This window comes from Apteryx rowi, unplaced genomic scaffold, assembly GCF_003343035.1.
Source record: "Apteryx rowi isolate R43461 unplaced genomic scaffold, aptRow1 scaffold_212, whole genome shotgun sequence".
NCBI classification, from domain to species: domain Eukaryota; kingdom Metazoa; phylum Chordata; class Aves; order Apterygiformes; family Apterygidae; genus Apteryx; species Apteryx rowi.
This window is the reverse complement of record NW_020448442.1, coordinates 12,686-24,755: the sequence shown is the minus strand read 5'-3', so window position 1 is coordinate 24,755 and position 12,070 is coordinate 12,686. Positions and strand designations below refer to the sequence as shown.

The 12,070-nt window shown below is 45.6% G+C and overlaps 1 protein-coding gene across 4 annotated transcripts in view; it reads left to right on the top strand.

The window, feature by feature from the left end:
* TFAP2A (transcription factor AP-2 alpha) overlaps positions 1-8,457 on the top strand; it is a 19,292-nt gene extending 10,835 nt beyond the window's left edge. For all 4 annotated transcript variants that reach the window (XM_026064274.1, XM_026064270.1, XM_026064272.1 and 1 more), the window contains exons 4-8: positions 195-246; positions 2,397-2,628; positions 3,870-3,988; positions 6,295-6,436; positions 8,007-8,457. In XM_026064274.1, the coding sequence (XP_025920059.1) occupies positions 195-246; positions 2,397-2,628; positions 3,870-3,988; positions 6,295-6,436; positions 8,007-8,295 (834 nt within the window). In that variant the 3' untranslated portion in view covers positions 8,296-8,457. The remainder of the gene's footprint in view (positions 1-194; positions 247-2,396; positions 2,629-3,869; positions 3,989-6,294; positions 6,437-8,006) is intronic.
* Positions 8,458-12,070: the final 3,613 nt, after the last annotated feature.

Genomic DNA, 12,070 nt, shown 5'->3' with positions numbered 1-12,070 from the left:
TTGGAGAATGAGGGAAAAGAGGGGAGGGGTGCAGGATCTTTCCTTAGCGAGGAGCCCCCTAATCTGTCGCTGATCCCCGCAGCTGGTGGGGGGGGGGGAGCGGGGGTAGCTTGTGGCACCCCGGCCCGGGCCAGCGCTGCTTTCCTTTTGTTGCCCCCAAACACTTATACCCTCGCGTGTTCCTTTTGTTGCAGCACGTAGAAGACCCCGGCATTAACATCCCAGACCAAACTGTAATTAAGAAAGGTAAGCCGCTTCCTCGCGCATGCCGAGCGGGTCGTGGCAGGCTGGGCGCTGCCGGAGAGGGGAGGCAGCGGGCTGCGGCCCCGGCCCCAGCCGCGGGCTGCAGCCGGGCGAGCGGGGCCGAGACCGGCCCGCTTAGGCGGCCGCCTTGGCTGCGCGGTGTTGTTATTGCCGTCGCTGTTAACGCCGAAAACGTTAGCAAATGATCTAGCAAAGCGGCCCCGGGATTTGAGTGCATTAGCAGACAATTTAGTTTCATGGCTCCACCAATGCATCCGGCTGAGTAGCGTTGTTTAATCGTTGTTGGGAAACTGGGCGCTGAAAGAGAAAACGGTGTGCCTCGTTCTCCGGGTTTTCGTATTTAAATAACGCCAGTGATTAGACGGGCTGCTGGAGAAAAAGGGGCGAGTGGCTGGAGACTGATCTCTGCCGAGGCGGTTCGGTTTTGTTGGCTTTGTGTGTTTGCTTCACTTGAATGCTTTGAAACTGGTCCCCGAATCGGGCAAAATATTTACGGTGTGCTTTTGTTGAAGCCCGTTTTCACGTCTTTCTTCAGAGGACTGAAGGGCTGAGAAAGATTGCACAGGGCACTTTGCACAGGAGGCTCTTGGTGTAAAGGTGGAAAGTGATTGGTTTGCATTTGGATCCGGTGTAGWGAGCCGCTGTTGGAGTAAAACTCACTGGGCTGAGTGCTTAGGTAGTGCTTGCTCTGAGGAGTGCCACATCTGTGCTACGCTGGCAGCACTCTGCTATTTGGGTATGCTGGACACCACCAGAGTGAGATGCTATATAAAGCTGCTCTCCTTTCTAACCCTAATCACTGTACAGTCAGCTAGTTTAAAGTTTTTTTTTTCCCCCTGTCTGTGAAGCCTTTGTCACGTCAAATTAGATGTGCAAGGGATAAATCTTAAGAGATGCTCTTTCCAAGTCGACACGATAATTGGCTCTTTTATTAGTAATCTCAAGAGTTCGTTTAACTCCTGTTGTATCTATTAGCCTTCCCAGAGCTATTAATGTCACAAGTGATCTATCCAAAACACGGAGCCCCCCGCACGTTTGGACGGTGCCCGCGAAACGGCGCGGCGCGGCAGGGCGGCAGGCGCGCGGGCAGCGCGGCTCGGCGGCGCGGGGAAGCCCGACAGCCCCGTGCGCTGCCCGCTGCCACCTCTCCCTTCCCCCAGCCGCGGCCCGAGGCGCATTGCTTCGCTTGCCCGGAGAGGGGGGAAGGGAGGCGGCTTTATTTTGGGGAGCCGCGCCGCTCACCGAGCAGCCCCACGCTAAACCAAAGCGCTGCCCGGGTGCAGTGCCCGGTGACTGCCCGTCCTGCGGCTCCCGCCCTAAGGCAGGGGCGGCGATTCGCTTTACGGTGCTTGCTGCTACTGAGGGAGGTTGTGCAGGCTCATCTGTTATGATTTTTCACGTCAAAAGTTATCTGCTGAAAACATTGTGGCACAGGCTGAATGACACCGTCCTCAAGTGTCTCAGGGGGTTTTGTTAGTACCCGAATGCGTATTTCAGCGTTGCCTTTTGTGCTATATTAATATGCAATCTGCTGGTTGTTTTACTCCCTTGCGAATTTCCTCCCCTCCGGTTGTAAGGTACTCAGCAATGTGTGACACCCGTTTCGGGCTGGCCTTCCCAGTGACGTCTGCACAAACCCCAAACCCAGATACTGCCTGCTGCGACGAGCTTTGCACAAACTTTGCTCCTGCGCCCGCTCGCCCACCGACCGGTGGGCTCGCCCTCGCCCGCCCTCAGCGCCCCGCAGGGCGGCCGGAGGCGGGGGCACCCCGACCCGGGCCGTGCTCGGCACCCGCGGGCGAGCCGGCTCCCTCCGAGCAGCGCGGCGGGCCCCGGCCGCGTTTTTGCTCCGGGTCGAGGGGAGCCTCCTCGCTCGCTCGCTCGCCCTCCCTCCTCCTCCTCCTCCTCCTCCTCCCCGCAAACTGAGGGGCCCCCGCGGCCCTGCCCCGCAGCCCCGCCGGCCGGCCGGCCGCCCTATCGCGCCTCCTCCCTCTGCACCGCAAGCAACGCGGACCCAGGGCTGGCCGCAGCGGCCGCGCTCCCCGGCGCGGCGCGGGGCCGGTGCGCGGTGGCGGCCACCTCCTCCTGCCCCCGCTCCTCACCCTCACCTCCCTGCTCCTCCCTCCCTGCAGGCCCCGTGTCCCTCTCCAAGTCTAACAACAACGCCGTCTCCTCCATCCCCATCAACAAGGACACGCTCTTCGGCGGGGTGGTGAACCCCAACGAGGTCTTCTGCTCGGTGCCGGGCCGCCTCTCGCTGCTCAGCTCCACCTCCAAGTACAAGGTCACGGTGGCGGAAGTGCAGAGACGCCTCTCGCCGCCCGAGTGCCTCAACGCCTCCCTGCTGGGCGGAGTGCTCCGGAGGTGAGGGGCGGGGGAGCGGGGCGGAGCAGCGCAGGAGGCGGGGTGGCGCCGCCGCCGCCACACCGGCGCGGTGTGTGTGTGCGAGGGGGGGCGGCAGGGGACAGCCCACGCGGGTGGGGGCGGGGGGGCGCCCTGCCCCGCTCCGCTCCGCTCCGCTCCCCTCGCCTAACGGACGCGGCCAACCGTCGCCTCAGTCAGCGACCCGCTCCGCTCCCCCAGCCGCCACCCCGTGAGGGCAGCGCGAGCCCCCCCTTCCCGCCGCGCGCGTGGGACGCGGAGGGGCGTGGGCGGTGCTCGGCCGTTAGGGGGTGGGGCGCGCGCGGCGGGGGGGGGGCACTGTAACCGTGGCAACGAGAGGCCTTGTCAATCCCCCCCCCATCTCGGCTGTCCTCCGCCTCAGGCGGTGCCAGGCTCTGGGAGTCTGGAGGGGGCTTGGGGAGGGGAGGGGAGGGGGTGTTGTCTCCCGGGCTGCCCCCATCCCCCCCCCCCCGATGAGCGAATGGGTCTGATAACGACAATTTAAAAAAAAAATCGAAAAGTTTCAGATCTCTGTTCAAGTGACACACGCTCTTCTGTAGGCATCCCTTCTTCTAGGCACCTAGGGGTTATAATCTAATCCAGACAATTAAAGAGCACTTGGGTAGGGAATAAAATCCAGAATTAATTAACAAAGCTTTCATTTCAAGGATTTGCCTTAACCCATCTCTGTTGAAAAGTAGTAGATAAGGTATTTCGAGGTTCAGCTGTTTGCCAAACACCGTGAAGTTCCATAATGGTGATGTAGGCTTTCGACCGTTCAGATTAGTCTTCTAAATAATGCAATAGCTGTCGCAAGATAGCTGGTGAAAAAAGTTCCCGTTGGGGCCGTAGTGTGTTGGGGGTTCAGAAATGCTTATTATTGTGGTGGTTATTACACAGAGGTGCAAATGACTACCCAGATGCTAAAACTTTTGAAATCTGTGCTAGTTTGTGTGTTGATTTGGTCCTCAGCAAATTTGAGTGTGAAGTCAGCCAAATACCCATAGATCAGCACAGGTACATTTTATACTGGGTTTTGCTTTCAGCAATTTTTGCTATTTGCTCCCCCCTACCCCCCAACCGTCCCCTGAAAACCTTTTCCCAGTGTCTCTCCCTGGGGAATGTGCTTTTCAAATATGTTTTGGGGTGATTTGTAGGAGGGAAGTGAAATACAATCTGACGCCCTGTTAGTCTTGTTCTAAGTGGCTTTATGTGTGAAACAGGGCGAAGTCTAAAAATGGAGGGAGATCTTTGAGAGAAAAACTGGACAAAATAGGATTAAACCTGCCAGCCGGGAGACGCAAAGCTGCTAATGTTACCTTACTCACATCGCTAGTGGAGGGTAAGTGGCTTGAAGCTCCGAGAGGGTTCATTTGGAAAATGTGTGTGTTATTTTTGCCTAACGGGATAAGACTTTGTGGTTTTTTTTCAAGTCGGTGCTCCATGTTTGAAATTTGAAAGGCGTTATTTGGCTTAATCTTTGTGCCTCAGAAAAATGTTAATTATGTATTTTTGCCTTTTGTTTTAACCTGAAACAAACTTAAATGAATCCTGCAGACTCAGCATTGCATTCCACCATTTATTTGCTTTTAAGTCTTTGAACTTGATGTTTTCAGGGTCCCCCATCTTGCTCCCTTATTCAAGTGAGTAATCCCTCCCCAGAGTAAATTGGTTTCATTGGAAGCAGCATAGGAAGGATCCATGAGAATGAGGGCTACAGGCTCAGACCCCAAAATGTTGTGTGTTGAAAGTTACAGGGAGCAGAAATTATAATTCCTCTAGTATCGTGCTCCTTCACCAGTGGACAACTAAGCAATTTTAAATGACAAAAACTGCAGCTACTTTTTTTTCTTTTTACTTTTTTTTTGTAGTCCGTCCCCCCTCCTCAACAACATAACAGTAAATCATTTAAGATTTCTGACATCTGCATTTGAGAAATGCGTGACCATTACTTCCTGAATTAATTTGGGAATCCTTGACTGAAGCCATGAATTAATGGTGTCCTGAAAGCCTCAAAGTTGCATCCCCCCTCCCTTTTGGTTCTCATTTTCAGAACATATGTTCCCTTCATTATATTGTTCTCCCCTACTTTGCTCTGGCAAGAAAAGGTGCAACTTCTTTTAACACCTTCASGTGTCCCATGTTTTCAGAACTCAGACGTAGGAAGCTCAAAGAGTTTGCAAGTCATTTTATTTTGAAATAGTTACTTTGTCACAGTTACTGGCCCGAGGTAAACCCAAGTCCACTAAGTATATCCTGCTCCTTTCTCTTCGTTTTTGGTTTTGATTTGACAATGTTTCAGACTGTTTTAGTCTGCAAAGTGCTTTTAGCCTCAAGTCAGGATGCGCAGGTTAGCTTAAGTTTGGCTGCGTAGAAGGGAATTTGTAGCTTTGTTCTGGTGTCACTTTGCATTCTGCTAGAAATGCTAAACGTTCAAAGAGATGGGGAGAGAAATGCTGCATAAGGCCAGATTTCATTTTTTTAGCATTCAGATTATTGGCTGCACTATATTTACACTGCGTGAAAATTACTTTGTCTTCATGTTTTTGAAGAGGCTTTGCAATTGCATCAACACACTGTAGTAAAAAATCTGGAGGGAAAGACTTGTAAAAAGTCTAGATTTGGTAGATGCTTAGTATTTATTTGTGATGTTAATGAATATGGAGAACGTTTTATGGTAATCTATTGTTCTGTTCGGCTTTCACATACAATGGCTCTAAAAGAATGATTTTTAAAAAACAAAACAGGCAGGCCTGATCTCCAGATAACTTAGTAATGGTGGCTAATTTTGGGGGAGATGATAGTATAAACATTGCTTAGGCTTTGAGTCCTGAAGCGATGAGGCAGTTTCTAGAGTACTGTTATTGTTTATGATCCGCTCCATTTTATGGAAACAAGCTCACTGGACTGAGGCTTTGAAGCTCTAATTGGCGCATGCGTTCTTCCGGAGCTAGAGCTAATGGCAGGAAGCCCTGCAGTAAAAACCAACTGGTTCAGGAAATTAAAACCAAAGATTTGAAAATCAACAAAACAGACAGACTGGGTGGAATGACCCTAAAATTCTCATGGTTAATCGTTTGGGGGTGAATGTATAATTATACGCGATCAAGTTAAATTTTAAACACTTAGTTGTTTAATGCATTTTATTTAGAAGAGCTCTAGGAGTAATTATGATCAATATTAATCATTGCTGCATTGCAAAAGAATATAGAGGCATGTACTTGAGGCAAAGAAATATCTCCTGAGTAAACAGCTTTGAGTGAAATGTATGTATGTAGGGTGTGCGTACATATTTACATGTGAATATAAGCACACATTATAGGTGGATAGAGCATGCCTGTCTAGAAGTATCTGTTAGTTGATACGAACTTTAGAAAACGCGTATGTGTGATTTCACTCATAACAATTGTCTTGAACATATATTTTTGCCTGGCCCTACTCTGAAGCAAAGAAAATTCTTACAAGATGAGATGTGATTAGCATTTCTTGCAGTACCTTTTTAAAAGAAAAATGTCCCAAGTCTTTTTAGAAGAAAAATCCGAGGAAAAAATAGCTTTTTTTTTCCTAATGGATTTTTTTGCCTTTGTGCTATGTATATTGATCGGATGTATGTTTCCCTCCCACTCCCACCCATGCCTCCCTTTCCAGGAGAAGCAGTACATCTAGCTAGAGATTTTGGGTACGTTTGTGAGACAGAATTTCCTGCCAAAGCAGTAGCTGAATTTCTCAACCGACAACATTCCGATCCAAACGAGCAAGTCACAAGAAAAAACATGCTTCTAGCTACAAAGTAAGACATTTACCTTTCTGGCATGTTATCCGGTTGCGAGGGGAGGGGGGCAAACCTGGGTCTGGGGCTCATATAGGTGTGTGTGTTTGCCACATAGTCAGTGGCTAATGGCCTTGCAAATTGTAAGGGGGTATATCTGCCCTCATGCTATAAGCGAACTGTATAGCCCAGCTTGGTTTCCCTCAAGTCAGTTTATGCAGATTACCTTGAAAGTAGGTTGTGAAAATTGTGGGTGTATATTTAGTTAAAGAAGAAACAATAATTCTTCAAAGCAAAACATTTTCTGGGCCTTTTCACTTAGCTCACCAGTTTAGATAGGAGGGGAAGGTTTCCCGTTGACAGTAAAATAAAACTGGCACATTAAACTGATTTCAATTCATTAAAATCTGCAATAGTTCTTTCTTCCTAAGCAGCTCTGTTACTTAGTGAGTATAGGGATATTAAAAATATATTTTAAATGGCAATCTGTACGCAGTTGAAATGCTAGTGGAGTTTATCATTGGTGGGGCTGACTAGACTTCCAGGTGGTGCGTGAAAAGAAAATGATTGTTTTGATATGTTTGCTGGAAATTAAAAGGGTTGTTTAGTCGCCCTTAATTACCAATGGAGGTGTCACCAAAGGGCACAGTGCCAGAGGGCGCAGGCAGAAGATGGGAGCCAGTTTATGGCTGGAAGACATTAATGCGGGTTTTAGAATACAAACTGTTTTAGCAYGCCTCTAAGCTCTTGCTATAAGGTGTGTTATTTCCCCAACCATTTGAGCAGCAAGTGAATGATAAAATGTAACTTCTGCACCATGCCCTCGTATCCTCTCTTTCCACCTCCCTGGAAGGAAATTTCCAGACCTCAGTTAGCGTCAGCCTTCCTCTGTGTGGGAAGGTCCCTTTGGATTTGGAGATATAGATGTACACATTAAAACGTTTCGGAATACCCTAATTTAAAGCCTCGATTCCCCTCTCCGCCTTCCCTCTGTCTTTCTTCCTGACACACAGGAGTATTTTAGCCTTGTGGAGGAAGAGATCTGAGTCTCTCCAGTTCCAAAAAGGGATCTTCCAAAATGCGAATAAATGCCCGAACCTCCCTAGGGTTATTGCACCCCATCTATTTTCTTCCATATTGCTGAGAGACTTTGAACTGCTTATTGATTGTGTGCCAAAAACCTGCTCAGAAGAGGTGTGCATATGTGTGTGGGGAAAGCAATATTAGGGTCAACTAGATAGGCAGAATATGTATATGTGCGCGCGCGCGTGTGTGTGTGTTATTTGCCAGTGCGTTGGCTGGGGCGTAAYGTTGTGCACAATTGCGTGTGCATGCGAGGTGAAGGGAAGAGGTCTGTGCGTGCCTGGGAGGTGTGAGAATTAGGGGTAAGGGTGAGTAGTGGGGAGGGAGAGGTGTCGGGGGGAGTGCATGTGTGTACTCAGGGGCAGTGGTCCCCTTGATCCAGGGGCTTGTGTAATCTAGCAGGAAGCATGCACAGGCTTTGCAGCTGACAGTGATGGTTCATTTCTCTCCCTCTCTCTTCCCCTGCCTCCCTCCCTCTCTCTGTCTCTCTGCTCCATTTGTGCTGCAGACAGATCTGTAAAGAGTTCACCGACCTGCTGGCTCAGGACCGATCTCCCCTGGGGAACTCGCGGCCCAACCCCATTTTGGAGCCGGGCATCCAGAGCTGCCTGACCCACTTCAACCTCATCTCACACGGCTTTGGGAGCCCGGCGGTGTGCGCTGCAGTCACCGCCCTGCAGAACTATCTCACCGAGGCACTCAAGGCCATGGACAAAATGTACCTCAGCAACAATCCTAACAGCCACACAGACAACAGCACCAAAAGCGGCGACAAAGAGGAGAAGCACCGAAAGTGAGGATCCCCCCCCCGCTCCTCTCCCTTCCCCCGTGTAGCCACCAACCCTTGCAGCTCCCTCCTCCCTCTTCCCTGCACCTGGCACCCCAGGCTACAGCAACAGAATCAGTGTCCTTCTGCCCATCCTGTTCTCTGACTCTGCAGGACTGCTCTGCCTTCTCCCCACAACCCCTCCCAGCATCCACATTTCCATTTGCTCCCATTTAACTCCCTCCCCCCCCCACACCCCCAACCACCACTGTCATTTTACCCCAGTTTGGAGCCTAAGAGAACAGAACAGGGGGACGGAGCCAGCAAAGAAAAAAGTTCTGTCTTGAGTTTGTGAACTTTTTTTTTAAATAAAACAAAAGGAGGAAAACAAAACAAAACAAAAAAGAAATGAAAAGAAAAAGACCTTTTTTCTAAAAATATATAAAAAATAAAAAAAAAAAACAAAAAGAAATAAATAATACTTAAAAAATTCTATGAGCTTCACCGGACTGAATCACCACCTTCCCTTACATAAACTTCAGTTAAGATTGTAGCCATATTAAAAAAGAAAAAAGCGAAAAAAGTGCAACAACAGCAGCAGCAACAAACAAACAAAAGCAAAAAGGACTGATGACATTTTATCAGTATTGTGAATAAACTTGAACACAAAACACAAGCAGTTCCATGTCATATCTTCAGTTGTAGAACTTTTTCCTGTCCAAGGTAAAGCGACCAACTTGAACTTTCTATTGCAACACGATTCACGGTTATTATATAAGGGAATCAGTGTTCATGTATGTACATATTTATTTATGTGTAATTTAATGGGAATTGTAAATATGGTGAGTCTGTTTTAAGCCTTTTTTATTTATCTGGTGATCTCGTTTACCTCTTGTTTAGTGGGTTTTAAATCTTCCCCTCTTAGTTCATCATGTGGTTCATGGTACTTATTTAGATATCAGAGGGTTTGGGGGTTTTTTTCTCTGGGATTCATCATTTTTAGCCCTGTTGTAGCATGTTAAAGGCGACAATGAAGCAGCTGAACAAATAAAAAAAMCACAAATTTTTATATATAATTAGTATGACATTTAGTTTCTCACTGAAGAAAAAATTAAGTGATGTTGGACCCTGGCAAAATTTTTAAACATGTTAGTGGTTTTACAACCCTTATGTGTTGTGGAAAATAAAATAAGAAGTTATTTTCATCCACTGTCCTCCTCTTGAAAGCACCATCAGAGCAATAAATTAATACTGTCTTTTAAATCAAGATTTAGGTTTTCTTTCCCTTTTTTTCTCTTTTTTTTTCTTTCCCCCTTTCTTTTGTTTTTCTCCTTTTTTCTTTTTTTCCAAAGAACTTCAAACATTTGGGACCACCTGGTATCCTGTATTTCCACTGGCCATATTGGAAGCAGTTATAGTTGTATTGTATTGAGTTGTGCCGGCAGTAGTTTCCATGCCTGTCAATGTATCATAGTCCTTTGTTGCCCAGATAAATAAATATTTGATACGCTTTATGTCGATTTTTTTATTCAGTGGCTGTCTTTACCCAGGCGTATTTTTGTTCTTGGCAGTATTTTTTATTCAGTATGGTTACAGTAATTGAGTTTAACTCTCCCTTGACAATTGCTCCTTGCAATAAGCAGCTGAACCCATTGTTTCCCTCAAGTATAATAAAAACTTACTTTCGACTTGGAGTTCAGAGCAGGGTATCATTTAGATATTCCACTGAGTCTGTATTCAGACAAATGACACAATAAAGCACAATGTATTCTTTTGGATAAAAAATTGTCTGTACTACTAACAAAATGACACACTATCTTTTCTTTAACCAAAACATAATTTTATTTAAAAAATAAAGTTTTATTTTATTTATGTTGACCTCTAGGTTTTTATTTATGTTTATATATAGTGTACATTTTGTACATGTATTGTCCTAATGGAGAGTGGAGAGAAACAGAAATGTTATCTATCTCAAGAAGGACATTTTAAAAAGAATAAATCATTACCAAGCAAATGCTGAAAAGTAGGTGCTATGAAAAAATGATGTACTGGTGAATCAGAACTGGGTGCTCCCTCCCTCTCAAAAAAAAAAAAAAAAAGCTCCATAGTCTATGGCCAACAAAATCATCTCATGCTTTTGAACTTTAGTAAAATCTTGCAGGAGACATTATTTCTGACTGATGGTTCGTGTTTTAGTGGAATGCGCAGATTGACATTTTGAGGTGGTTGTGCCAGTTTATAAGGAACTGGAATTTTTATCTTAAGTTTCTTCCTTCTTGTGGAAACTGGTTGTAAAATAGGGAAGTTTGCTTTAAAAATGGAGTGTACATCTTGTAGGTATGCTGTAAAAACATGCGAGGATTTTGGTTTTGAATCCATTTTCTTTGGCCCAAGGGGTAGGTGAAGTCAGAATCATACTGGATTATATTAAATCGTAGGAGAAGAGGCTAATGCAGTTTAGACTGTGAAGGCATTTTAAAGAGATGCTCTCCTTTAAGTGATGATGATATTTTGGTGGTGATGGCTGATTTCTCTCTCTCTTTCTCTCTCTCTCTCTCTTTTTCTTTTGCTCAGGCAGAAATTGAGGAGGTTACAAGGGAGGTGTTTACAATAAAGCTGCAAAGAGAATTAACATTTGCTTATATATTTTGACTTTTGGTAGGGCTGGTGAAGCAAAGCATTAGATAAAGCCCAAGATGTTTCATTTTGCTTTGGTAATCTACTTATGGAAGGCAGTGTAAAATCATTCTTGCCAAGCAGAAAGAGAGTTGGTGGAGTCTAAATTCTATTTTTGAAAGCCTGCCAGTTTATAAAAATGGTGGATATTTTTTTTTCTTATAAATTGAAAGTGGATCTTCTGAATGCAAAGCTGCAATTGTTTTAAAAACAGTTATTTATTATTTCCAAGAGAGACTGGTTAACTGTAAAGTAGATGTAACAAAATAATGAGGTGAATGAACCCTAACTGTACATATTCTTGACATAAATGAAATGCACAGTATTGTAGCAGGTGAAGTGAAGCATTGTCTATCAGGGCTGTTTTTCTTGGCTGCATCTCAGATTGTGTGTGGGATCCTAACCTCAGGCACAATAGCATTCATAAACAGCAATACATTGCTGCTCTTTCTACAGCAACACATAAATACTCATTTTTAAACGAAAACAATCTTATTAAATACCATTCATTCATATCTGGATTTACAGATGCTTGTTACTTTTTGAAACCTGTACCCAATATAATCGTTTTATACTGGGCAATGTATAAAGCAGTCTTATGCTAGAACATTATAAAGTCATAATAAATAATGTTTTAAGCATATAATTAGCTACTTTATGCTAGGAGAGCACATTTTAAGTATCCTTCTGCTGCATTAGCAAGCCACCAGAAAACAGAAATGAAATGACCTTGCACAGATTTCTTTATTATTATTACTATTTCTAAGGAAGGATTTTACAGGCGATAATGGAAATTAGACTAGCTTCAGTTTAGCCTCTTCTGCTGTGACCAATATGCAGTTACTAAAACGTGCTAATTACTCTGGCATTCTTTGGATGCATTTTTAACGTTGTGATCAATGCGCAGCAGTAAAATTTTAGGTCATGCTTTTATATACTAACAAAAATGTGCTGTCGTCTTTTTTTTCCCCAGATTGGCTGAATTTAGGGAGAGTGGCTGGCTGAAGGTTAGACCATTGCTGCCACGCTATGCTAATTTCCACATGTGAACCAAAATGCAGCTCAGTGCTCTTTCACCATGAATAAGGAGAACCCTCCTCTTTGTACTGTAATTTACCCCACCCTCCAAA